Here is a 27,250-nt window from a genome sequence, read left to right as displayed (position 1 = left end):
CATAAACAAATATACAGTCTACTTGTGGTCTTAAAATTTCATAGGCAGGGGAGTGATTAGGGGGAAAAAATGTCTAAAAAGCCTCCTTAAAGGTACAATATGGAAAAAAAAAGGTCGAGTAAGACGAGGATTTGAGTGAAAGTAGTTAATTTGGGAAGTTCAAGTGACACCAGTAGGGCAGTGAGGCGGTGATACAGGAAGGAAGGGAGCCAATGAGGAATGTGCTATTAAGTCAGCTTCCCCCCGGGGGGTGGGCGGGGGGTGGGGATCCCGAGGGGAAACACCCCAGAGTCACCCATCTGCCATGAGGGAGTCCAGGTGTTTCTTCACCAGCTCCTGACCAGCATTTATTGAGGGCTGCTCCCAGGGAGCAGGTCTCCAGCTCTTCCGGCTGCCACACAAGGATAGCAACATGGCTCCCAACAGTTCTGGGGACCAGAACCCTCAGGCACCAAATACCAGCAATGGAAAGTCAGCTGGGGCACAATAAAAAGTCCAAGAGACGTGGGTGGTCAGTGGCCCCTTCTCTTAGACTATTATTATTTAAATAATAGAAAGTGCTATTAGAAGAAAATTACTGATAAGACTAATCACAAGCAGCACTTTTTATTAAGCCCCTGGGGCCATATCCCAGTCATGTAGGTGCTGCTGGACTGAGCAAGTTAATTGGTTCCTTATCATCAGTCACAAACAAACCATGTCAAGTCTAACATATTTCATAGGGATGAGACGTTAGAGATGGAGTTTCCAATGCAGGAAACACATTTCCTACCATAAAAATACGAAAATTGAAGATGAAGAGAAATGAAAATAAAATAAAATACCAATACATAACGAACACTAAGTATGTACACAGTCAAATAGCTAAGTTGTCAGTGTTCTTTTGGGGGAATTTTGTGCACGAGCTGAGTTTGCTAAGGTTTCTTAAACCATGGCTTCAGTGAAGTTTTCTCGGTAAATGTCCATAAGCATTCTCATTGCTCAAAGACCTTAAAAGTCATTCAACATTCTGGTCGCCTTTCCTGGAAATTTCCATTACTGAGGAGACGTACATAAATGCCCCTCCCCCTCTCCTCTTTCTCTCATGTCTTCGTCAAAGATTACAGCAGACTTTTGTTTAAGTCTTTGGTACTTTTATGTGCGCTCTGGAAGCTTCCCCTGTTCTTTTCCTGTAGAGGTCATTCTTTGGTCTTTCTGAGAAGTTTTTCCTGTGATGTCTCATCTTTTCTTAAACTTTTCAAAAGAGACAATGATTTTGCTGAAATCATTCCTTGACTCAAAGGCATACTGGATTCTCTATATCTAATCGTGCTGCCACGCATTGTCAAGTTTTGCCATCACAGGAATGTTAACTGAATTGGCTCACACTTTACTTTGTTCAAATCTTTTTCTTTTCCTCAAATATTGTGCCTACTGGAGAATGTGCAACTTGACCTCAAAGACTAGCTCATTCGTTTTTCTTCTTGCTCTTATTGTCTCAAAGTATCATGCTTCATTTTCAAAGAGATTGAGGGAAATCCTAGAAGACTTCCCAAAGGAGGTGACATTTGACTTGTGCAAAATTTTGGCAAGTGTACATGTGTGGGAACTGCTTGAGAAAAGGCCAGGAAGTGTGGCAGAACGTATCTGTACTGAATGTCTTCCATTTGCTCCTCCAAATCCATTCTTTGTTTTTTTCCACCCTGCTTTGTGGACTGCACCAACAGACTTCTTTGCCCTAAAATTTCCAATTGGGTTCAGCCAATGGAAGGGACCAACAGAAGAGAGTATCGTTTTTTGATTCCCCTGGATCTCCCCTTGCCAGGTCACAATGGATTGGCTGCATCCCTCTACCACAGGCCACAGCTCCTGTCAGGTAGCGCTTTCTCTCTCTGGGTTCAGGTAACAGTTTTGTCCCTGCAGTGGTAGGAGTGATAACAGGTATTGCACCGTCTCTTACTGCTTTTCCTAAACTCTGCCCACGGCTTTGTAAATAGCTTCTGTATTAAGCTCTTCTCAAATTATCCATTTGGAGTGTGCCATCTGTTTCCTGCCAGGTCCCTGACTGATACAGTGTGTTTGATTAATGGGTATTAGTTCAGACTAGTTGGAGCATGAAGTGTGTGTGATGAAACAGTAAAACATCATGTAGGAACAGTAGGCTGACAGCAGATGGTGGAGGGGCTTGTCTTGCAGGCCAGGGAGTCCAGCAGGCAATGGGAACCTCAGCGGGTTTTAGATCAAGAGTGACATGCTTTAAGAAAACTAATTCAGTAGCTGCATGCCAAATGGTTTAGAAATTGGAGATGGGGAGACAAGTTAGGAGACAATTACAATTACTAATACAGAAAGATAACACTTTGTAACTATCAGATTGGCAAAGATCCAAAAATTTGATAGCACGGTATGTAGATAAGGATGGGAGAAACAGCACTCTCAGACATTGCTGGTGAGTGTGTAAATTGATAAACCTCTTTGGAAGGCAATTTGAAAATATGTATCAATATAAATGTTCATAGCCTATTAATTCATCAATTCCACTTCTAGGTACTTAGCCTATAGATAATATTACATATATGCTAAATAATTTGTGTATGAGGATATTCATCATAGCATTTTTCTAATGGCTAAATATTGTAACAACCTAAATGTCCGTCAGTTAGAGACTGCTTACATAAGTGTGGCACATTCCATACAACGGAATACTATGCAGCAGTTAAAGAGAATGAGATGACTCTATAGGTACTTATAGGGGAAGATCTACAGTATATTGTCAATGGCAAAGGCAAGGTGCCTAAGAGTCTATATACTATGCTTCTATTTGGGTGGGAGGATAGAAGGATATTTTGCACATAAGTTTGTCAACGCGTAGACCAGAAGAATAAAGGAAACAGGTAAAGGTTGGTTGCTCTCTAAAGAGAACTGAATGGCTAGGATCAAAGGAAGGAGGGAGATTTACTTTTTATTCCAATCTTTTTGTACCTGTGCATGAATTATCTATATTTAAAAAGCCCATTGCACTGTCATCTTAGAATCAAACCTCTACCTTGATATCAGTTCTAAAAATCAGACGATGTATAGCTTTCTTGGTGAAATAACACAACTGAGAGGTATTCAACCAGAAAAAAAATTTTCTATAATAAAGTATTTGAGTGCCTGAACCGAGCGTTGAGCTTCTTTACCAGTGAGTCAATGGCCTTGAATTGTCTTGCTTGGCGGTGTCAGTTCTTAAAGTTCAGAGTAAGCATAGTATCTGAAAAACTGGAAGACAGGCCTCTGAATTGTAACTATGTCCTTCTGTGACTGCTGCTGATCCGAGTAGGTAGTGGGCAGGGATGTCATGCAGGGCATTCAAACCCTGAATTGGTGGTTGATCTAGATGCCTTACTTAAGGTCCCTTCCAAATTGGAGAGGTTGTTATAAGGCACTACCCCATCGAAACTCTCGGAATTTCTCTATTGTGACTGATCTTTCATTTGTGTGATCTTTGTCTAGACTGTACCCTCCATAAAGGAAGAGCACATGCTCACCTTGTTTACCATTGTACTCTTAGCGCCCAACACTGAACAGGCGCATAGATGCTCAAATATTTGTTCAGTTGAATTGAACATGGCTTTCTGTGTCATATTGCCCCGCCCTTCTTGAAACTTAAAGCTGGGTGAATAATTGACTCTATCTTAATTGCAATAGCCAATTTATTTTCTTTATAATAGTCAAATAGTGTGACTAAGTTTTTGAGTTGGTGGTGAGACTTTTGAATTAAATGCAATTTAGTTGTCCAATTTCTGTGGTACTAGAGTAATTGCCATGATGTTTCTAAAACATTGAATATCATGTAACATTAGCCAAAGAAAGTTGAATCTTTACAGCTTGCTGTTTTTGTTCATTTCTGCCTAAGACAATTAAAACTATTTTTGCAATAATAACTCTTGCATTGCAATCAGAACTTTAGCATTAGAACTTATAAGTAAATTGGCCATTTTTCTTATTCTTTTGGGGTTGAGACTCTGGAGTGATACTTTATAATTATACAATACTCATAATGCTATACTAAATTATATTTAACATAGCTGATCATAAATGAAGTTTAATAAACTCTAATTGCTTGACTAATGTACAATTTTATTACTTTTCAAGAGTTGATTTTAATGAAAATATGTGGTCATTACACTTATTGGTACAATATGCCCCCAATGTAATGGCCATTATCATTGGATTTGCTTAATAAAAACTAATATGACTTTAATCAATGCTTTTAACTCGGGGATGTGACTTGAATATAGGTCTGTTTTGTTTTGTCCCTTTTTTTTTTGGTAAAAAAAAATCTATTGCAGCTTAAGTTTAGGGAAAACATGATAAGGTCTAAGTTGCTGAAATGGCAGGAAAACTTGAGAGGACAGAACAGCCATGACTTGGAAGTCTGATGTCCCAGCTTAGGGACAGGTGCAGACTGCAGAAAAGTTTGCTTGGCTTGTACAATGTTTTACGAATGTTTGAATCTGTCCGCAGAGTCACCTGGTCCCCCACTCCCTATTGCCTTACTCCCATCCTTGCTCATCGCCTTTACCTGCTTGGCCCTGGTAAGCATTGTCTGGAGAAGAGTGACATCATTAAAAGAAATACAGAACTTAGGGAGGAAAGAGTGAAAACGGAGATTTTAAGGGTCTATGGAATTTGAAAGGCAGGTGAGTGCACTAAGGGTGGAGGCTGGGGGTGCAGACTTGGGACTGGGCACACAGGTTGGGAGTTAAAGTTCTGGAGAGAACAAGTACAAAGAAGCTAAAGGCAAAACTTCGGGCATCACTCATATTTAAGGGCTATAAGTCACCAGAATCCCAATGAAGGGAAAGAAGCCGTTATAAGAGAAACAGGGTAGAGCAAGGCTATGGCGGTCAAAGAAAGAGAAAACTTCAAGGATAAGATAGTAAACCGCACCTAGAGTAAAAAGGATAAGAATGGGGTAGGGAAGGAAGCTATTAGATTTGATTAGGCCACTGATACCACCAAAGAGCAGTCACAGCAGAGAAGAGGTAAAATTACAAAGACTTAAAATGCGGGTAAATGTAGATGTAGATGGACACAGCCACTCTTTTAACATGGCTGAGCACACAGGGAAGGAGCTGGAGCATCATTCAGTGAGATGTAGAGTGGAGGATCTCAGGATCTGGTGTTTTGAAAGAGGAAGATAAAGCCCAGTGGAAAGGGAGCAAGATCCCTAGGAGGTAGGAGGGGATGTGCACAAGTGGAAGAGGTCGCCCTGGGGAGGAGATCCGCCTCTAGGAAGGAAGAACACCAGTGAAGATGGACATCTGTTCAAACACTGAGGGATGTTAAGGGGGTGCTAGTTGGATGGCTTGTAACTTGTCAGGTGAGTTATGGCAGGCGTAAATTTGTGTTTTAGTAGAAAAGGGTCTGGGATAGTTGACATAATTCAGGAAGGCAGGGACAGGCTCGCTGAGCAGCAAGGAAAGCTCTGCTGAGATTAGTAAGCATTAACTACGGTTCAAACTGCCAGGATTTTGAGATTTTATTATCTATAACAAACTGCAGGCTTGCAGAAGGTTCAAGAGACTGTATTTTTTAGATGTGACTGGTTAACTTTCCTGTAAAAATGATCAGTCCACAAAAATGAATTGCAAGTCTAGTAGTGCCACAAGCATGGTTTTTCCTGAAGTGCCCTGGGTGTCCAATCAGTCTTTAGGGGCATCGCCTTAGGATACGGGTCATAGTTTCTAATGTGATGATATGGTTGAGAATTTCATTACATGTTGTCTCTTTCTATTATCAGGATTAATTCTCCTAAGCAACTTACTTTTTTTTCTCTTCTTTGTGGATGTTGCAAATTGTGAAATTGATTAGGATCCTTTTTCAAGTCAGCTAATAGTTGAAGGGAAAAAAAACCTGGATTCACCCCCCAGATAAGGAATAGAGCTAGGTAGGCAACATTTTTTATTGGCCTCATTTCTGCCTCCTATTTGTGATTCTACCCTTGTTCCTCCTTCTCATTTGTTTCTGTTACCTTGTTACATTTCACATATCCTAGAAGCCACTTTAAATCCTTTTTTTGGAACAAGATAGAACATACAAATATTAAACATATAGACAATTAAGATACTTGAAGCATCTTAATACTTGTGGTAATTATTAAATAATAAGTATGCCTATAGTTACAAGGCCACTAGACCCAAAAAACCTTTTTGAGGGCCGGCCCCATGGCTTAGCGGTTAAGTGCGCACGCTCCGCTACTGGTGGCCCGGGGTTCGGATCCCGGGCGCACACCAACGCACCGCTTCTCCAGCCATGCTGAGGCCGCGTCCCACATACAGCAACTAGAAGGATGTGCAACTATGACACACAACTATCTACTGGGGCTTTGGGGGGAAAAAAAGGAGGAGGATTGGCAACAGATGTTAGCTCAGGGCCAGTCTTCCTCAGCAAAAAGAGGAGGATTAGCATGGATGTTAGCTCAGGGCTGATCTTCCTCACACACACACACACAAAAAAACCTTTTTGAAACTTACAACTTTCCATTTAAGAAAACTGGATGGTAGTGTATAGAGCAAAAAGCCAAATTTGTTAACAATACTGAATTATAGCAAAATGAGAGTAGAAAAATTAAGACAGTTAGATGTTTGTCCCAATTCCTTTCGTATGAAGACACGTAGCAAAATTACACCCGAGAATTTAAGAAAAGCAATTTGCTCTCTTTAATGATTTTGGAAGCTTTCTTTCCAACTCAACGAACACTATTCAAAATCACTATCTTGTAGGGGTTAAGAAGGTGGGCTCTGGAGCCAGACTACCGGGTTACAAAACCCAGTCCATCCCTCGACCTGTGTGACCTTGGGCAACTTACTCATCTGTTTCCTCACTTGAAAAATGGTGCTAACAGAACCTACCTCATAAGATTTTAAGGATTTAAAACTGGTAACTATAATTATTTTTGCTTTATAGTGGTAAGACTCATGAGCCTCCTGGGGTCGTTAAGTAGCTGGATTCTAGAAGCCTAAGCTAATGTGTAGCTGAAGACCAAAGAGGAGTCCTTCCAGGACCCTGCTGATAAACACCTTGGAAGTCAAACCTTCAATTCAAAAAAGCTCTTAGTTAACGGTACTTTGCATAGATTTGATACCATACTTCCAATTAACTGGTTCCTACTAGAACCCTACTGAATTCATTTATTAGACAAATATTTATTGAAGGCCTAATTTATCATGAAATAAGTTTTTAATACGACAAATCATTATAAACCAGCACATAGCCACACTTTTCCCTTATTGCTTTAAACTATCATAGTCAAATAAAAGCTCCTAGACATTACCAAAATAACACAAATGCTTTCAAGTGTCACATCTGTCATAATTTAATGGAAATCACAGTAGAGCCTATCACAATCTCAAGTCTTAAAATACTACAGTAAGTAAACTTTGGGGTCCCATTAGCTGGAGTCAGTCCCACATGGGAAGTATTTGGTAGGAGTGAAGAACCGAGTGACAATTGCTTAGTCCCACTGGACCATTCGCTCTTCTTCTGGAAGAATACTCCAGTTCGGGGAGGCCTCATCCCGGCACAGCCAGTTGAAATCGTCAACGTCTTTCCAGTTATTTTTGCTCCTATCTAAACCAGAGCCCTCGAAGTCCTTGTCGATCCCCGGGTAGCTGCAGGCGTAAGGAGCGAACTGGATCCCGTTGCAGTCCTCGACGATGGCCCTGCTGGTCACCTGCAGGAAGATGCGGGTGTCTCTCGTAGTGTGTACGCGGAGCTGCTGGCAGGCCACGGCCAGCACGCACTCACTGCAGTCCTCCAGGAACACGGAGGTGGACACCGGGCCGCAGAGCACCGTGCAGCGGCGGGCCTTGGTCAGCCGCAGTGTGTTGGGATTGCCAAACAGTTTGATCGTGCAGTTGCTCAGTTCGGTCAAAAGGACGTCGCGCTGGTGCAGTTCCTCCGCTCTCTTCTCCAAGACTTGGGACTCCAGGTTGGAGAAGCCGCAGACGTAGCTGGAGCCGAAGCCTCCCTCCTCCTTCAAGGGCGGCGGGGAGACCAGGATGTCTTTCGCCGCCAGGGCGCCGGGAGCCGCGTCTACTTTGGCAGCCGAAGCAGCATCCCTCCTCCGGGTCTTGAAAGCAAAACGCTTCTTGGGCTGTAGCTCCTGGCGCCGCTCGCCCAGGGCCGCCTGCAGCCGCGCCAGCACCTCTTGTCCCTGCCGCAGGTCGTAGGCGGTCAGGAACAACACCGAGTCATTGACAAGTTTCTGCAGCCCCTGGAGCCGAGCGGCCGCCTCCTCCAGCCGCTCGACGGACTGCCCGCCCTCCAGAAGCTCTTCCACGGCCGCCCGCTCCCGAGCGAAGGCGGCGGCGAAAAAGTCGCTCGTCTCCTCCTCCACCTCCTGGTCCTGCCGCTTCTGCTTCCGTCTTTCCACCTCCAGCTGCCGCTCTTGTTCTCGCCTCTGAAGCCGCTCGGGCACCAGGCTGCGGTCCCGCTGGGACCCCATGTCTCCGTTCCCCACACCCACCGCAGAGCAACTAGCACTCTCCATCTTGACTTCCAGCTTCCTCGCTCCTGCCTTCCTTCCTCGAGGCGCGCCCTCCGTGAGGCCTCCCACCAACGAGTCCTGTGATTGGCCGGCCACGCTGACGTCGGACCCCCGGCCCTATTCCTTCGCCCATTGGTCCCTCAGCGTCGGAGGGGGCGGGGACATGGGGCGGGGCTGACTGACAAGGGGGGTGGGGAGACAAAGGTCCTTGTGGATGGGTGGGGTGGGAGGCAGGCGGGGGAAGCTTTTTTTCCTCTTAAAGGGGCAGGACTTATATCCGGGATTGTGGGGTGAGTTGCAGCAGCGGCAGCTGCACATGTGGGTTTGTTTATAAGAACAAGGTTAGAAACTCGCAGGCCTCCCCCTCCCCCCCAGCTCCTCCCTACTACCCCCTTACAGGCCGGAGATCTGCTACTGGTGGGGGGAATGTGTGCGTGTGCTGGGTAGGGGGACAGGTAGTGGTGAGAAAGATGGAGGGGGGGAATATTGCACCGCCCGGCCCGCGCCCGAGGAAGCGGCAGCTGGAACAGCTGGCTAGGGAGCCGCTTGCATGCCTCTGTTTTTTTCTTTTCCCTTCCGCCACCCCTTCCCCCAACCCATTCTTGCCGCCCCCAAATTCTCATCCTACCCGCCCCCTCCCCCCCAGCCGCTGCAGTTCGGCGTGGCCTGGGGTTCCTGGATCCCCGCAGGCAGTTACGGGGACAGGAAAAGGCGAGGGGCACCGGGATGGGAGAGCCTGGGTTCCTCACTGCAACTGGGTTCAGGGGGCCCAGGGGGAGTCTAGAAACAGATTACTATTTTTTTGGCCAATTGCTGCAGTCGCAGGGGTGGAGGCGGGGGGAGGGTGAGATTCCACACCCCCTTCCTCTTCCTCCCACGGTCTCCCCCCCTTCGCGGTCACTCCCTCCGCAGCTGGGCGCCGCTGGCCGCGCGGGGTGAGAGCCCAGCCCGCGCTCTGCGGCTCTCTGTGGGGCCGTCGGTCTTTAGGAAGGCGAGGGGGGAAATGTTACGTTATTTCTAGAGGAGGTGGGAGGGAATCTGTCACCGGAAGTGAATGAGCCCAGCCTAAAGTCGGGACCAGCCGGAGGTGTGAGTGGGCAGTCAAGACCGCGCAGGCACTAGCAGAACCCAGGGCAGCGGGCCGGGCGCGAACCGGGACGCGGCCGGCGGCCGGCGCGGCGACCTCGCGTGCTCGGGGCGCCCGGGCGGCGCGGGGCGCCGGGGCCCGGCCCGCCCTCCAGTCTTCGGTTTCACCTTTATCTCCTCCCCCAGTTCCCAGCCTCCACCGTTTTCGGTTGGGGTATTTAACTGCACACGAAACTGTGGCTTGAAATTTCACTGATATACGTGCATTTCGATGCAGAAAAGGTGGGAGGAAACGAGACAATTAAGGCTTATTTCCAGTTTTTTACGCCCCACTCTCCTCCTTTCCTTCCCATTTAAAACAAAAAACAAAAGAAAACAAAACACGTAAATTCACGTATTTCTCCGCAGAAAGTCAGCACAGATCACACCGTTTGGCAAATTCTGTGCGGGGGTGGGGGGTCGTGTGTGTGTGTGTTCGTGCACCCGATGGAAACGGGGAAGCTGAAAAATGCCTGTGCTTACGCTTGTAGTATGTATTCTTCATTTTCGTTCGCTTTGTTTCATGGGCGATAGATGAGGCTTTTTGTTTTTTGTGAGGTGTGGTTCTGAGGCTGGTGAATGAAGTACGTACAGCTGGTTATCTTGTCTAAGTCATACGAAGGAATGCAGTAGCTGCTGTATTTTATGAAGAGTGCATTTAACAGAGCAAGACTTAGAGAAGATTTATTTTGCTAGGGGAAAAAAGCCTGACTTACCTCCCTTACGTTTCTTGGCAATTGAATCAGTCCCACTCAAATTAGGAAAGTTTGTAGCCAAACAAGGTGTATTGGACTTGGGAGTTGCAGCTGGGTGAGGCAGAATTTCTATATTAGCCATAGTGATCTGTGGGTGGTGCTTAGTGTTGTCTGTATCAGAGGTGGAATTGAATGTTATTAAACTCTTTCAAGAACTTCATTTCTGCCCAACAACAGGTTTTGGCATAGAGTCCCATAGACTTCAGAAGTTTCCGAATATTTTAAGTTGGCTAGTTCAAACTTTTATGAGAAAGAATCAGTAAAGAACAAAAACGGACAGGTCACTCTGTTGACCCAGTGTGTTGGAGGCAGCTTCAAAGACTGATGTGAGGCTGGAGTGGGAATAGACGGGGGTCAGCGGAGTGGTCATCATGAGACATTGGCTTGACAGTTCTTTACAGCCCCAGCACAACTGCAAGCCGAGACAGGTAGTCAAGACATGCATATAAAGCTACGTTTCTGAGTTCAAAAGCAGTAGGAAAGCTGCGAAACCTCTGGCATTGCCAGACTGTGTTTGCGACTTCTTTCTGACGTTTGAGGGCAGTCCATTCAGTGTACATCCTTGACATGGATCCCAGCTCTTCAGAGGTAAGTGCCTGTTCTGATGGAAGGAAAGAGGGTGACACATTACAACAGAAATGTGGCAAAAAGCAAGCAGCCCATGAGTTCTGAATCCTTCTTTCGAAGATACCTTCAAGGGCTTGTGAATCCAAGTACTGCTCTCTTTTAGACATCTTGAAAAGTGAAAGAATTCTAAGGTGTTACAGACTTTAAAAATTATTTAACAAGAATTTAGTTCCTCTGTGGTTCTATTTGTTTGTTAGATTTACTTTTTAGGTTTTTGAAAATTGCAGACATAGTAAAGTGGAGAGAAGAGTGTTGCATGTACCATCACTCAGATGCAACAATTACCAACTGAGGACCTTCTTGCTTCTAAAACCTTAGCCACTTCCCCACCCCACCTCACTCTGATTAATTTGTAGCAAATCTCGGATATTATATTATTTGATACTTTACAATCTGTAAATATCTCAATATGTATCTCAAAAAGACTAGGACTACCCTTTTAAAGCATAACCGCAGTACCATCACCCCACTCCAAAAAAGTGGTGATATTTCCTTAATATCATCAGAGTTCCAATCTATATTCACATTTCTCTGATTATCCTGTAACTTCTATTTTGTGTGTGTGTGTGAGGAAGGTTAGCCCTGAGCTAACATCTGTCACCAATCCTACTCTTTTTGCTAAGGAAGACGGGCCCTGGGCTAACATCTATGCCCATCTTCCTCTATATGGAACGCCGCCACAGCATGGCTGGACAAGTGGTGTGTTGCTGCACACCTGGGAGCTGAAGGATCCGAATCCCGGGCGCTGCAGCGGAGTGCAAGCGCTTAACCGCTACCCCGGGGCAGCCCCTATAACCTCCTTTTTTTTTTTTTTTTGGAGGAAGATTAGCCCTGAGCTAACATCTGTTGCCAATCCTCCTCGTTTTGCTGAGGAAGATTGGCCCTGGGCTAACATCCGTGCCCATCTTCCTCTACTTTATATGGCACGCCGCTACAGCATGGCTTGACAAGCAGTGCGTCGGTGTGCGCCGGGGATCTGAACTTGAGGACCCTGGGCCGCCACAGTGGAGCACGTGCACTTAACCTCTTGCGCCACCAGGCTGTAACCTCCTTTTTTTAAAGTTATTTTATTTGAATAAGGATCCTAACAAGTTCCATGCAATGTATCTAGTTAATATGACCCTTAAATCACTTTTAAATCCTTCCTCTCTGTCTCTCAATTATTTTGTTGAAAAAACCCAATCATTTGTTCACTAGAGTGTCCCATAGTCGGGATTTTGCTGGTTGTGTCGCCATACTGTGTTAGATTTTGAGTATTTGTCGTATTTATTTGATCTTTTAATGTAGAGTGAATATTTGTGTAGTGATATGCCACAAGAAATCAATAACCAAGTTTCTAAAGCGTTTAAGCAAAATAAAACAGTCTTTGGGTGTGGTTAGACAGCAAAGAATAAAGCTGTTCTATAATATTTATCAGGGACCCTGTGCAAGTGGGAGATGCCAGCTGCAACGAGGCAAATAAAACAGATCCAGGACCTGTTTTCTAGTAGCTCGATGCCAGAAGGAGGTGTCACCTGTTCATCTTTCAGCAAACATTGAATATAGTGGATATAAAGCGCTCATTAAAGAGCTCCACATGTCAAGTAGCAAATGTTAGGCAAATTCTCCTAACTTGGTCGCTGACATTTCGGACACAAAGACAGTGAAAGATGACAGCTGTGAAGGCATGTGCTGTTCTTTTTCTTTTTTTGGTAAGGAAGATCAGCCCTGAGCTAACATCCATGCCAATCCTCCTCTTTTTTTTTTTCCGCTGAGGAAGACTGGCCCTGGGCTAACATCTGTGCCCATCTTCCTCCACTTTATATGGGACGCCGCCACAGCATGGCCTGACAAGCGGTACATCGGGGCGCTCCCGGGGTCTGAACCCGGGCTGCCAGCAGCAGAGCGCGCTCACTTAACCACTACGCCACAGGGCTGGCCCGCACATGCTGTTCTTGAAAAGGCTCCACACTGGTCTGGGAGGCAGGACGGGGCAGCCCCTTCCTTCCAGCTTTGCCCTGGCTTTCCTCACTCTCAGCACCCTTCACTTTCTGGAACTTTTTTTCATCATTGTACACCTAATGCCTAGCACAGAGGCTGGCACTGTTTATTTATCTAGCATCAGTTTATTAAGCATTTATTGTGCCCAGCATTGAGCCAGGGAGACCCTTAGGCTGCCAAGGTGAATAAAGACAGACATAGTTCCTTTCCTCCTTGAGGAGGCCTGATCTGAGCAAATGATTGAACAAATGTGAAATTGTAACAGTGACAACTGACAGCTATTATGACGGAAACAGGAACAGTGAGTGCCTCGAGGGGAGGTTTGACCTTGTTGGGGAGGCCAGTGAAGGCCTCCGTCCCCACGTCCCCACGGAGCGGAGGCTAGAAAGACATGTAGGAATTAGCAAGGAGAAGTGGAGTGAACGCTGAAAAGTGTCTTCTAGATGTGTGGGCTCATGGGGTCACTGGTGACACTATGGAGAGCTGTGTCAGGGGAGGGATGTGGGCAGGAGGCAGACTGCAGGGGTGAGACGAAGGAGCGGGAGTCTGGTAATGGAGCTGATGACAAATACAGATCACTCTTTGGAGAGGCTGGACTGTGAAGGAGAAGAGGGAGTGAGTGGGGGATGGGAGGAGGCCAGTGAGGTGTTTTTGTTTTTTTACAGAGAAAAACAAGGTCTGTAATATAACTGTCCTGAAAAGGCTGGAGGAGGGGGTGGCAGGGGGCGGTGGGGGGGACCCAAAACACAGCTGCAAGGATTAGCGGTAAATACAAGGGGGGACAGCTTCTCCATTGCAGTGTTAACTTTTTATTATGAAAGTTTTCTAACATACACGAACTTTTTGGCCTCAATCCATAGTAATAGATGCGTCATAATTGAAACAGAAGTTTTAAGAAACAGTAAATCTCTTACTATGTGCAATAGATACTATTTTCTGTTCTATTTATTGCATTAAAAAATGCTGATCAAGACTCCCTAAATTAAACTGCAGTTTTAAAATGCTGCATCAGCAGGCGAGGGTGCAGCTGTAGGTATTTTGTACGTCTAGTCGTTGGCAGATGTGTCTGATGGTTTCTGTGTCCTCTATAGAGTAGCAGTGAGGTCCTCTGCTCGGTGTGGGAGGAAAGGGGTCAGGGTGTCTGAAAAGTGCGGGGCAGGTTTGAAAGCCCTGTGGGAATAGGGAGAGTACGTTGCCCAGAGAAATGGGGCTGGGTGGTGCGGATGTTCAGCACGTACTTGGAGAATGACTGAGGGAATGAATGAGAACCTCCCAGCCGGGCAGTCTAAGCTGGAGACCAGCTTAGGGGAAGGAGATGGGGTTTGGGGCAGAGCAGAGGAGAGAAGCTGGTATTGAGAGCCTGACCCTCAGAAGGCAGGGAATCTCCATCAGGCGGCTTCTCCAGAAGAGTCTGGAGGCTTGACTCCTGTAGCCCCTCACACGTTTCCTACAAAACTCTTCAGAAACTTACATCACCCTTCCCAAGACCCGCACTGCCTGCAACAGATGACCTTACCTAGTCTTCACAGAGAAAGAGCCCACCAGATATGAACCTCACCTGCCTCCATCTCACGTATAACTTGTCTGTGAAGATCCACCTCTTTGTCTCTTTCCCTTCTCACCAAAGCAAAGCTTGCTACCTGAGTCCCCTGTCCCTTCCCTCCCATTTCCTAAGACCTCCAGCTGCCAGTCATCTTCTCTTCCTTGGGCATCACGCATGTCTCTCTTCTTTGGCATCTCCTCTCAGCAAGTAAGTTTCCTCAAAACAATTTTCCCTTTGTCCTATCGTCCACCCAAGTGAATGCTCTAACTTTCTTCCTTCTCTTAACAACAGACTTTTTGTTTTATTCTATTTAAAAAAGATTTTTTTTGGAGGGGGAGGTAATTAGCTTTATTTTTTCCCCAGCTTTATTGAGGCATAATTGACATATAACATTGTATGAGTTTAAGATACACAACGTGGGGCCAGCCCTGTGGCCTAGAGGTTCAGTTCAGCACACTCCACTTCAGTGGCCCAGGTTCGCGGGTTCAGACCCCGATTGTGGACCTACGCCACTCGTCAGCCATGCTGTGGTGGTGACCCACATACAAAATAAAGGAAGATTGGCACAGATGTTAGCTCAGGGCCAATCCTCAAGCAAAAAGAGGAGGATTGATAACAGATGTTAGCTCAGGGCAAATCTTCCTCAGCAAAAGAAAAAAAAAGATATACAACATGATGATTTGATATATGTATATATTGCGAAATGATTACCACAATAATAGTAAGGTTAGTTAATATGTCCCTTACTTCACATAGCTACCTTTTGTGTGTGCGTGTGTATGTTGAGAACTTTTAAGATCTACTCTCTTAGCAACTTTCAGGTATACAATACAGTATTATTAACTATAGTCACCAGGCTGTACATTACATCCCCAGAACTTACTCATCTTATAACTGGAAGTCTGTACCCTTTGAGTACCTTCACCCATCCCCCACCCCCCCGGCCCTGGCAACCACCAATCTACTCTGTTTCTATGAGTTTGGTTTTAATAACAGACTTTTTAAAAAGTAATCTACATTAGCTGTGTCCAGTTTCTCAATTATCATTTCCCCCTTAGCCCCTTGTCACATGGCTTCAGCCTCTGCCTCTTTATTTGAAATAAAGCTAATTACCTCCCCCTCTCCCCATCCTCTCCTAACTTTCAGAGCCATTGCTCTAAGCACTCGATTACCCCTCCTCAAAGTACAGCTCCCTGGTTCTGTCTTAGTTCTCTATCCCTCTCTGATCACTGCTGCTTGTCTCCTTCACAGACTTCTCTCCACCCACCCCTTGAATATCTGGGAGGCCACAGTTCTACCCCTTTTCTTGTTTCTCTTACCTCCTTTGGCAAGCTTACCTTCTCCCAGGGCACCAAGTCCTGTCCATGTGCTGATAACTCTCCAATCCCTATCTCCTCCCTCCACCTCTCCCCTGAGCCCAAAGCTGAACTTCCTACAGTTTTCTAGATATTTCCATGTAACTATTTACTATCCATGTAACTATCTTCTATCCAAAATACCTCACCTTAAATAGATGGCCTAAAATGAAGCCCTTATTGCCCCAGTGATGTCCTTCTTCTTCTGTACATAAGTTTCAGTCATTTATTGCTGTGTAACAACCACCCCAAAACTTACTGGCTTAAAACAGCGATAATTTATTATTTCTCACAGTTCTGTGGGCTCAGCTGGGGCTGAAGCCTCCAAGACAGCCTCACCCACACGCCTGGGGCCTTGGTGCTGGCCGTCACTGGTGCACCTCGCTTCTCCTCCACGTGGCCGCTCTCTCACACTTGGTCGCTGAGCATTCAGTAGTCAAGCTCATGCTTTAGGTGGTGGTTCGCTTCCAAAGGGGCAAAAGCACATGCCGCCAGGCCTCTTAAGGCTTGGGCTGGACTTGGTACAATGTCACTTCTAGCGCTTTCATTTGGTCAAAGCAAATCACAAAGCCAGCCCAGATTCAAGAGAGGAGAAACAGACTCCACCTCTGATGGGTGGAGCAGCAGGCGCTTAAAGGAATGGAAGGAATTGCTGGCAGCCATCTTGGCAGATAATCCACGATGCTGTATGTAGATAGTTTTGCTCACTCTTATATGGCATTTACTGCATGCCGGGCAATGGCCACACATTTGCATGTGTTCCCTCATTCAGTCTTCACAACATCCCTGTGATGTAGCTACTGCTATTATCCCCAGCTAACAGATGAAGAACTGAAGAGGAGATGGTGATTTCCTCAGGACAGAGAACTAGTAAGTGGTAGAGCTAGGGTTTGAATTGAGGCCATCTGGTTCCTGAGTCCAAGCTTTTACCACCACTGTCTGACTATGCTCCCGATACCACATCCCTAGTCTTCCAAGCAGGAAATCAGAGTCATCCACTGCGCCTCACTCTTCCTCGCTGGCCCACCTAGTCTGCAAGTACTGTTCTCTCTCTTTCTCTCTCTCAGGTCTGGTCCCTCTCTTCATGCCTTGGCCTCCTTCTCATCTTCTCCTCCCTGGGCTGCTGCTATAGACTCCCATCTGCTTCTCTACCCCTGTGCTTCCCTGAATTCCCTCAGTCTTCCATGTCGCAGCCAGTTATTGCCCAAAAATCCAAGCTGATCATGTCACTTAAAACTTCTGCTGACACCCTATCGTCTAATTCTGTTCCAGATTCCTTAGTGTGGATACCAGGCCCTTCACAACCTGTCCCAGGGTACCTCATCTCCCCATTGCCTTTACTCCAGCCGCACCACACTCTGCTGCATCACCAACAGACCATGCTCGTTCACTTCCATTTACAGTCATGTGTCGCTTAATGATGGGGATATGGTCTAAGAAATGCGTCATTAGGTGATTTCTTCATTGTGTTAACATCATAGAGTGTACTCACACAAGCTCAGATGGTATAGCCTACAACAGACGTAGGCTGTACTGTACTAATCTTACCGGATCATAAGATGTCCCGTGTCGTATATGTGGTCCATAGTTGACCAAAAAGTCATTATGCGGCTCATGACTGTATTCATGCTGCACTTATTTAGTCAGCACCGACTGTATGCTAGGCACTTTGCTCAGTGATGGAGATATATTGATGAACATAGACAAGGCTCCCTCAGAGCTTACAGGCTAAGTGAGGGATACAGACAATTACAGTATAGTGTGATATACACTATAATGAGGGAATCTCTGGTGCTAAGATCACACAGGGTAACCTAACCCAGACTAGGTAAATCGGAGAAGGGGGTTTCTTTTAAGAAATCTAAGCTGGGTCCTAAAGAATGAGTGAGATCTAACCAGGTGAAGGGAGAAAGTAGAGTCATCACTCATTTCTTTCTACAAACATTCACGGAGCACCATCTGTGTTCCAGGCACTGTTCTAGGTGCTGGAAATACAACAGCAAACAAGACAGACAAGAAGTCCCTGGCTTCGTGGCCAGGAAGCCAGGATAGCTCCAGTGCCTCCAACAACAGAGACAGGGCCTGTGTAGCAGACCTGGACATGAGAAAAAGCTGTGTTAGACCAGAGCAGTGTTCTCAACCCTGGCTGCACATTCGTATCACCTGGGGGACCTGACAACATCCTGATGCCCGGGACTTCCCTTGAGTAATTCAATCAGAATCTCTGGGGGGCCGGCCCCGTGGCTTAGCGGTTAAGTGCACATGCTCTGCTGCTGGCGGCCCGGGTTCGGATCCCAGGCGCGCATCTACGCACCTCTTGTTCGGCCATGCTGAGGCGGCGTCCCACATACAGCAACTAGAAGGATGTGCAACTATGACATACAACTATCTACCGGGGCTTTGAGGAGAAAAAGGGGGAAAAAAGGAGGAGGATTGGCAATAGATGTTAGCTCAGGGCTGGTCTTCCTCAGCAAAAAGAGGAGGATTGGCATGGATGTTAGCTCAGGGCTGATCTTCCTCACAAAAAAAAAAAAAAAGAATCTCTGGGAGGGGGACCTTGGCACTGGTATTTTTTAAATCTCCCCACGTGGTTCTAATGGGCAGCCAGGGTTGGAAGGCCCCCGTGCTAGAAGAACTGAAGCACACTGAAGCTGGAAGTGGGGATCAGAGATGGAGTTAGAGAGGTGGGCAGAGGTCAGACCACCAAGGGTCTCGTAAATCTCCGTTAGGAAGTTTGGGCTTAATCTTGAAAGCTCTGGGAGCTAGTGAAGGATTTAAGCAGGGTAAGGACATCCCCCTCCCCCCTTTTTTTTCTTTAACAAAGGATCCATCTAGATGCTGTGTGTGGGATGGATTCACATGCAGCAAAAGTAAACTGATGTCAGTTTGGAGGCTGTTGCGAGAGCCAAGGAAAAATGGTGGTACTGCACTGCGGTGATGGGAGTGAGGGTAGAGAAGAGGGGAAAATGTCAGAGAGAGATTGAGAAGGAGGCTAGATAGGACTCGGTGATTAATTAGAAGTAAGGGGTACAAAAGAGTGAAGAGTTGTGGAAGGTTCTGGCTTCAGGAGCTGGGGCCATGGCGACTTTGGCGCCTAAGGCAATAATGAGCCAGAGGAGCAGGTTTGGAGAGAGAGCTGGTGGGTCCATGTGGGACCTGTTGCTTGCTCGCTCCCTTGTTCCACTGCCTGTGATCCTATGCTTTATCTTCTTTACACGACAGGGCACTTGCCTCCTACAAGACCGGTTGTACACGTCTCCCCCTCCAGGAAGCCTATCTGGATTCTCCCCTCCATTGGCTCTGGGTGAGTTTATCAGGCTGTGCAGTCAGTATCTATTTACAGATGTCTATTCTGCAGCTTGGGCTCCTCCAAGGGGGGATGTGTTTTATTCCACATTGTATGCCTAGCACAGTGCCTGGTACACAGGAGGTGCACAATAAATGCTTGTTAAATAGTTGAGTTAATGGATGAAGAGTTGGGCCAGAAGCAAGACCTCTCCTAGGACTGTGATCAGAAGTGGGCCGGGGGCTTGCTGTTCTCGTTTCTAGGGTAAGGGATGGAAGGAGTCCAGGGGCGGAGGGCAGGGTATTTGCTGAGCTGATCAGGAAAGAGGCCTAGTTAAAGAGTTGCCTAAGCTGTTGACTGTAAGATAGAGTGATATATATGTAGTCAGCATTTTAAATTGTCTTTTGAATATAGTTTCAAATGCCTTTCATGTCAAAAGGCACATAAATCTCTTACAACTTGTCTGCGTCTGTTCTTTCCCTCATGTCCCTTCCCCTCTGTGAGTCGTGGTGGTGGCGGTGAGTGGACAGATCTGAGTTTAAATTCTGATTACTAGCTGTGTGACACTGGACACGATACTTAACCTTTCTAGCTCAGTTTCCTCCAACTATAAAGTGAGGGTAAAGAAAGATATATTTCTCCTGGGGCGGTTGTGATGTCAGATAAAGTAATGCGTGGAAAAGTAGCATGTATTGGCCAGGCTGTAGTAGACCCTCAGCAATTGCCAGGTTCCTTTCTACCTTCCAGACACCGAGACCTTCGTCCCTTTGCACTTCCCAGTCCTCAAGGGCAGTGGTGGAGGCGGAATTTGCTGTGTGTACTATGACTTTCTTAGAAAGGACCCTTTAATGATTCTCCTAGGAACATGTCTCTGGCCTTTGTGCAATTCTGGGGGCTATCTGGGCAGAATTTACGTGTAAGTATTGCTGCAAAAGAAAACTGAAGAATCCTAGAAAGTCAGCGTGGGTGAGCCCTGAGGGGTCCTTTAATACCAGGACAAAAACTGGCTTAGAGTAAAAGGAAAAAATAAGCTATGTAGCGATTTTCTTATGACACTTCATTCATTCAGTTTAAAAAACTGTATTGTGAGATCATATCCTTTTTGTGTGTGTGTGAGGAAGATTAGCCCTGAGCTGACATCTGTTGCCAATCCTGCTCTTTTTGCCGAGGAAGACTGGCCCTGGGCTAACATCCGGGCCCATCTTCTTCTATTTTGTATGTGGGATGCCTGCCACAGCATGGCTTGACAAGCGGTGTGCAGATCCGCGCCCAGGATGCGAACCTGCGAACCCCGGTACACTGAAGCAGAGCATGTGAACCTAATCACTATGCCACTGGGCTGGCCCCCACTGTTTTTTGGTATCTCTTTTATGAAAGCCTTTCTATCCGTGAAATCTTCAGTTTTGGGAACCAATGATCTAATATTACCTCACTTTACATAAGGGAGTGTAGAACCGCCATATGTTATGTAATATTAATGGAATGTTCAGTATTTTCACAAATGCTAAGCTCTTATTTGACTGTAGGCTCCATGAGGGCTGTGGTTGTGTCTACTATTTTTTATACCCCATAATCCCAGCACATGGCATCATGCCTGGCATGGAAGGCTCACAATAATTATCTGTTGGAGGAATAAATGAAACCCTCAGCCCAGGCACACTAGAATCCTCGTTTGTAATATTTATTCTTAGCGATGGAGCCAGTAAACTCCTTGAGGGATGCCCTGTCCTCTGTTGCCCAACAGGGCAGGTGCTCAGTGAGTGAATGAGCGCCCAGGTCACACAGAGACCAGGCATGTCCAGGAAGAGATAACCCAAGAACCTAAATGATAGCAGGGGCCACCAGGAACTTCCCTTATAGTATCTCATTTCATCTCACGGTAACCTTGACAGGAGGGTGATAATTTGAAGCATCAACAATTTTAAGATTCTTTAAAAGACACAGCTAAATTTTAATTCCCAATCAGGTGTGAGTTTTTAATACAGAAGAGGGGGTACCTTTTCTGCCTCAGTTTCTTTCTTCTTCAGTAGGAGAGGAATAGTGACCCACAAGGTTTTGAGACAATTAAAGGCTTTTGTATAAATGGTCATTCATGGAGATCAAATGCTTTTTAAGAATCCTGGCAGTTGAAAATTACATAAGAAGCAAAAAAATTATTCCTCTTCAACTCTTCTGCCTAGAAGTTTTAAGGTTCTCTTCTTTCGGTAGGATTTCATTATTTGCTATGGGATACCATTTTTCTGTGAAATACTATAAACTAGTGTTTTCAAACCACAGGTTTCAACCCAGTGAGGTCATGTAATCCATTTAGTAGATGGTGGTCTGCCTTAAACAAAATGGTAAAAGAAATAAAATAGAATATAAGATGTCAGAGTGCATTGTGTTTCATAAAAAGGTTTTATTATATATAGATAGATAGATATACATGACTTGTGAGATAAAAAGTGTATTTCTTTTTATAGGTTATGGTCAAGAAAGTCTGAAAAAATGGTTTTGTGAATGATGTCTTGTACATTTTGGGGCTCAAAAGTGTTCATTGGCATGGATAAAAGGATTTTTTTTGTGTCATTATGACATGATAGCAATAAAGAAATATGGATGCTGAGCCAGTTCCCGCAAAATGCCTTGTCAAGTGGGAACCTATTTGTGCTTCAGATTCTTTCTCCTTTCGTTTGTAAGAATAATGTAAGTTGGCTTATAAAAAGTGAAAGATGCCGATCTGGACGAGGGAGCAAGGGCGCACAGATTTAGGAATGTGACTGTGGAACAGGGGCTGCGGTCTAAGGCATTTGTGGCTTTAACGGTTGTGCATCCTCCTCCCTGGGAGGGATCCAGTGGTCCATGACATGTCGTAATTTGAAATTTGCTGAGGCACAAATCTGAGTACATCCTAGGAGGGGAGGCCCAGGGTTGGGGGACAGTCATTTAGCTCAGGAGTGAGCCATGCCCCCTGCCTTCCATCTGCATTTCTACAGAGCATGCTGTTTTTTATTCTTTATCTTAAGAGCATAACTCCTTAAAGTAATAAAAAAGTTTGTTTCTGTCTGAAGAATGACCATGCTGTGAAAGGTGAAGCTTGAGTGAGACTTGAGGTGTGAAGATGGTGCCGAGAAAGAGCCTCTTGACGAGGTGCGATTCCCCAGCAAGCCAAAGCCGCCACAGGTGCTACAGGTTGGCGGCTCCTGGAGCTCTCCGTGGGTGGCTCCAGAGGCTGTCCGGGGTCTGTGCGATATGCTTTGCTGCCTTTTTAGGACCTGTGGGGTGAGCATTGATTTGAGGCAGTATTCATTTATTATATAGCCTCTGGAAATAGAAACTTAGTGTGTAGAAATCTTCACTTTTGTTTAAAAAGAGGAGAAAACGTGTTGTTTTGTTTGTTTTTTGCTTATTAGTCCTGATACTTCTTGATCAATTGCTTTAGGACTGACTGTGAAGTTCCCTGATATTATCTGAGTGGTTACGCTCTTTAGGATGCTGCGCTGTCTCAGGTTTGCCCAGAGCTGAGGCCATCCCACGACTCTGGATGGGAGAGGAAGAGTGGGGACACAACAGGGATGGACTGTCAGCGGGCAAATCACGACCAGATTCTGCTTCTGCCTTCACATGTAGACACTGACTCTTTTGAAGGAACTATAGTCAAGTCACTTTTGGGTTGACCCACATGCCCTTCTTCTAAAACATAAACTAGATAACTGTGGGGGTCCACCCCCATCCCCATTCTCCAGTAGTTGCTGACCTACAACTGGCATTCTCTAATGTTGCCTGTGTGTCATAATTGCAACTGTAGAAAGAGGGGGAAAGAGAGGAAAAGGGGAGAGGCGTCTTAGTTTATCAGGATATGAAAAATTGTGCCTCACTTTTTATTAAAAAAAAAAAGTTAGGCTGTGATTCATTCATTCATTGATGACATCTGCACTCTGGATGTCACTGGGAGGCTAACTGCTCTCTCAGCTCTGCACATGCAGAGGCTCAGTAGGCACCTCACCTGAATGTCATTAGGTCCAGGGGAAACTTGTTCGGGCCACCCCAACTGAGTGTAATAGAGTCAGTGACCATTTGTTGAGCGTCTGGTACTTCCAGCACCAGCCGGGTGCCTTGATATGGTAAACACGCCATAAATGTTAGTTTAACCAATTGATGCAAGATGCTGTAGTGAGCCCTGGGCTGAGGGGAGGTATAAAAATAAACAAAGCATAGTCCTCGTCTCGTTGAGGCTCACAATCCAGGGACAGACAAGAAGGCAACTAATTATAAGTCTAGCCAACTGCAGTGTGTGTTATAAAGGAGGGAGGAAGTTCTCTGGAAGTACAAAGGAAAGAAGGAAGAGGGGCAAAGAGAGGAGTGAGGGGAGAGTGGGCAGGCAGGGGAGGTTCCCAGAGGAAAGGAATGCCGGGCAATGGGACAAACATGAGCAGAGCAGGGTAGGCACCAGTTGTACTGAGGAGCTGGGAGTAGTGCCAAGGACAAGAGTGGGGAGTACTCAGGAGGAGCAAGAGGGGTGTGGTGGAAGATGGGGCTGGAGCCGTCAGTCATTCCGAAGGCACTGGGGACCCATCAGAGGGCCCTGAGCAGGGAGCGAGGCATCACGTGTGTTTTAGGAAGAGAAGTTGTGAAGAGAATGGATTGGAGCAGGGGAGGTGCCGTCGGGAGGCTATTGAAACGGTTCGTTGGATAAACGACAGGGCTTGACCGAGGGCAGTGGAAATGAAATGGAGGTTACTCAAGAATGATTTGTCCTCGAAAGCCAGTCTGTGGATTTATAATGGGCATGAACCTACCCAACCACTGGAATGATTAGGTCAGCTGGCTGGAACACAACTTTTTAAATTGAAGCACATTAATAATCAAAGGATTACTTGGTGAAAATGGAGTTAAGGCAAAAGGAGTTGGATGGTCTGAAAGGACCTTGTACTCAATCTATAGCAGTTTTTGCACAGCAATAATAATAAAGCTTAGTCTCCGGCAAGTTATTCTTCTCTAGAGAGATACTTGGCCTGCCAGAGCAGGAGGAACTGCTCCCCTGGCCAGCGCCAGAGAGAAGCTGTCCCGCGGCGTATTCGAGGATCTTTGGTTGCAAGAAAGGGAACTCACTCATAGATGAGCAAGTAAAATGGGGAATAATTATAAGGAAGGAAAATCTTCCAACCCAAATGCTAGAAAGGCAGCCAGGCCTCAAGGGGCTTAGAATACCATCAAGCACTTTCTCCTCCCCTCTTCCTCCCTCCACACCTGGTAAGAATCTTCTTTTCCCTGACACACTGGCCTTTCCGTTCCCACCCCCTTATTTGGACCCCATTATAAGTGCTCCAAAATGGTGGCCTTGACCCCTAGTCTTTCCAGCTTATAGTCTGCTCCCCACAGCTGACCCAGTTCCTGTGTGCCAAGTACTAATACCAGATGAGAGGATCCAGTTGGTCCAGGTTGGGTCAGGGACCTTTCCCTAATCTACTAAGGCTGAAGATGTGATGTGACGGATTCTTTGAGAAAAAACAACCTGGTAGTAAACAATGGGCAACTCTAGTATACTGGTATTATTGTTAACTCTTCTAGACGTCATGAATAACTCAGTGTATTAGTTGTCTGTAGCTGTATAAGAAAGTACCCCAGGGCCGGCCCCGTGGCTTAGGGGTTAAGTGCGCGCGCTCCGCTGCTGGCGGCCCGGGTTCGGATCCCGGGCGCGCACCGACGCGCGGCTTCTCCGGCCATGCTGAGGCCGTGTCCCACATACAGCAACTAGAAGGATGTGCAGCTATGACATACAACTATCTACTGGGGCTTTGGGAGGGAAAAATAAATAAATAAAAATCTTTAAAAAAAAAAAGATTTAAGAAAGTACCCCAAAACTTAGCAGCTTAAAACAAAAGCATTTATTATATCACCAGTATGTGGGTCAGGAACCCAGGCATAGCTTAGCTGGGAGCTTCTGCCTCAGGGTCTCTTGTGAGATTGTGGTCAAGCTGTCCCCTGGGGCTGCGGTCAGCTGAAGGGTAGGCTGGGGGATGATCTGCTGCACGACAGGGAGAAAGCCTCGATTCCTCACTGACCATTGGCTGGAGACCTCAGTCCCTCACCCTGTGGGTCTCTCCATAGACTGAATGTCCTTAGGACGTGGCAGCTGGCTTCCCCCAGAATGCGCCTCGATTCCTCACTGACCATTGGCTGGAGACCTCAGTCCCTCACCCTGTGGGTCTCTCCATAGACTGAATGTCCTTAGGACGTGGCAGCTGGCTTCCCCCAGAATGCGTGATGCAGAGAAAACACCTAAGATGGAAGCTGCAGCTGTTTATGACCTAACCTAAGAAGTGACAATCACTTCTGCCTTATTTTTTTTTTTAATAATTTTTATTTATTTATTTATTTTCCCCCAAAGCTCCAGGAGATAGTTGTATGTCATAGTTGCACATCCTTCTAGTTGCTGTATGTGGGACGTGGCCTGAGCATGGCCGGAGAAGCGGTGTGTCGGTGCGCGCCCCCGGGTTCCGAACCCAGGCCGCCAGCAGCGGAGCGCGCGCACTTAACCGCTAAGCCACGGGGCCAGCCCACTTCTGCCTTATTCTCTTGTTCACACAGACCAACCCTGGTATAGTGTGGGAGGGGGTACACAAAGGTGAGAACATCACGGGGTGAGGCTCATGGGGAGTCATCTTGAAGATTAGTTACCATGCTCAGTCAACAAACATTTATTTAGTGCCTGCTTGTGTGGCAGGTGCCAAGAATTGAGAGCTACGTGACACAGAGTTTCTGTCCTGGAGGAGCTTGCTGTCTAATATGGGGAAGCCTTACAAAAACATACCACCATGAGTCCTCTGAGCCCTCACCTCTGTCCCCTCATCTTTCACACTGCCACCACACCTATTCTCCTGAAATTCAAATCTGTTCATAGCAGTCTTATTTAACCATCCTCAAGTGGGTCCCCTTTTTGCCTAGATGTTTTGTTTTGTTGTGTTTGAAAATATTTTAATCACCACCACAGTAAGAGAGACACTTTATATCACAAACCAGTACATGTGTACATAGACGCATTTATAATGGAAACATTTCACAAAAGAGTTTACACCTTCATTACCTGTGATATATTCAGATGTTTTCTATTCTAGGCTATTTCATTTCTGATGAAAGCTGGTCACAATCTCATAATTTCACAACCTATTGCATTATGACCTGCAGTGTGGAAAGCAGCAGCCTTTCTCTCCTCTCTTTCCCCACATTCTTTGAAGAACTCTTACTCATCCTTTAAAACCCAGCTTTAAAGTATCTCCTTTTCCCCTCTCTCTTTGGACAGAATTGCCTGCTCCCTCCTCTGGCCCCCAGAGCATGTCTCTGATACTTGGTGACTGTCCCTCCTCCACTTCCAGCCAGTCCTAGGGCCAGCTCCCCCAAGCCCACAATATATTTTCAGTGAATGTCTCCACGTACGTACGTTTACGAGAACATAGAGCAAATCAGCATCACACAAATGACGATGCTGCAAATGAGCGGTGTGCAGAGTTGGCGGGTGTCGCAGGCAGGTTTCCTGTCGATGGAGCCACGTGCTGCAGAAAAAGGATCCCTCCCCCTGTGGGCCGCTGTCTCGCCCGCGCATCCATCGCAGGTACAATTTGCACCGGAACTTGGCGCCCGCATTCATTACCGCGGTTCCTTTTAGCTGCTCTGGTTTCTTTTGGTTTCTTTCTACTTTTTTCATTTGTTTGTGTTGATGGGGACAGCCTAGTGAGAGATGGAGCTTTAGGCAGCACAGAGAGAAAGGCCCCTGTACTATCTACACCCGCCCTGCGGGGGGTGGGGGGGTTTCCTTTCTGAAGTGGTACGGAAGGAGGGTTTTGAGGTTTCTGACTATTTGCTTCTAAGTATCTAAGTAAGAGATTTGTTTGCCCACATTTGCACTATCTTGGCAAGCTAGCAACCCGACAAAATATTTTCTGGTTGGTATTGCCTGTACGCGGTTTTTATTTTTGAGAGGAGGAAGAATTTACACCTTGGTTAAATTGTACTGAAATACAACAGCTGTTTTTTAAAATTGCTGTTAACTTAAGGGTTGAAGCGAATATGATTCCCAGGCCCAGC

General features: G+C 46.1%; 2 protein-coding genes across 3 annotated transcripts in view; one reads left to right on the top strand and one right to left on the bottom strand.

The window, feature by feature from the left end:
* Positions 1–7,326: 7,326 nt before the first annotated feature.
* On the bottom strand, positions 7,327–8,558 carry TBCC (tubulin folding cofactor C). The gene has a single exon (XM_058554362.1). It carries the CDS (start codon positions 8,516–8,518, stop codon positions 7,481–7,483), a length of 1,038 nt encoding a protein of 345 aa, XP_058410345.1. The 5' UTR covers positions 8,519–8,558; the 3' UTR covers positions 7,327–7,480.
* A 2,241-nt stretch (positions 8,559–10,799) lies between these two features.
* Positions 10,800–27,250, top strand: part of BICRAL (BICRA like chromatin remodeling complex associated protein) — a 90,873-nt gene continuing 74,422 nt past the window's right edge. The window contains exon 1 of one of the 2 annotated variants that reach the window (XM_058554360.1): positions 10,800–10,983. The gene's annotated coding sequence lies outside the window, so the exon portion shown is untranslated. Of the gene's footprint in view, positions 10,984–18,179; positions 19,205–27,250 lie in introns of those variants that run through there. The other variant, XM_058554361.1, reaches the window with a different exon arrangement.

The sequence above is a fragment of the Diceros bicornis genome, chromosome 14, assembly GCF_020826845.1.
Source record: "Diceros bicornis minor isolate mBicDic1 chromosome 14, mDicBic1.mat.cur, whole genome shotgun sequence".
NCBI classification, from domain to species: domain Eukaryota; kingdom Metazoa; phylum Chordata; class Mammalia; order Perissodactyla; family Rhinocerotidae; genus Diceros; species Diceros bicornis.
Note: the sequence above shows the minus strand (reverse complement) of the source record. Positions and strands in the feature narration are given on the sequence as shown.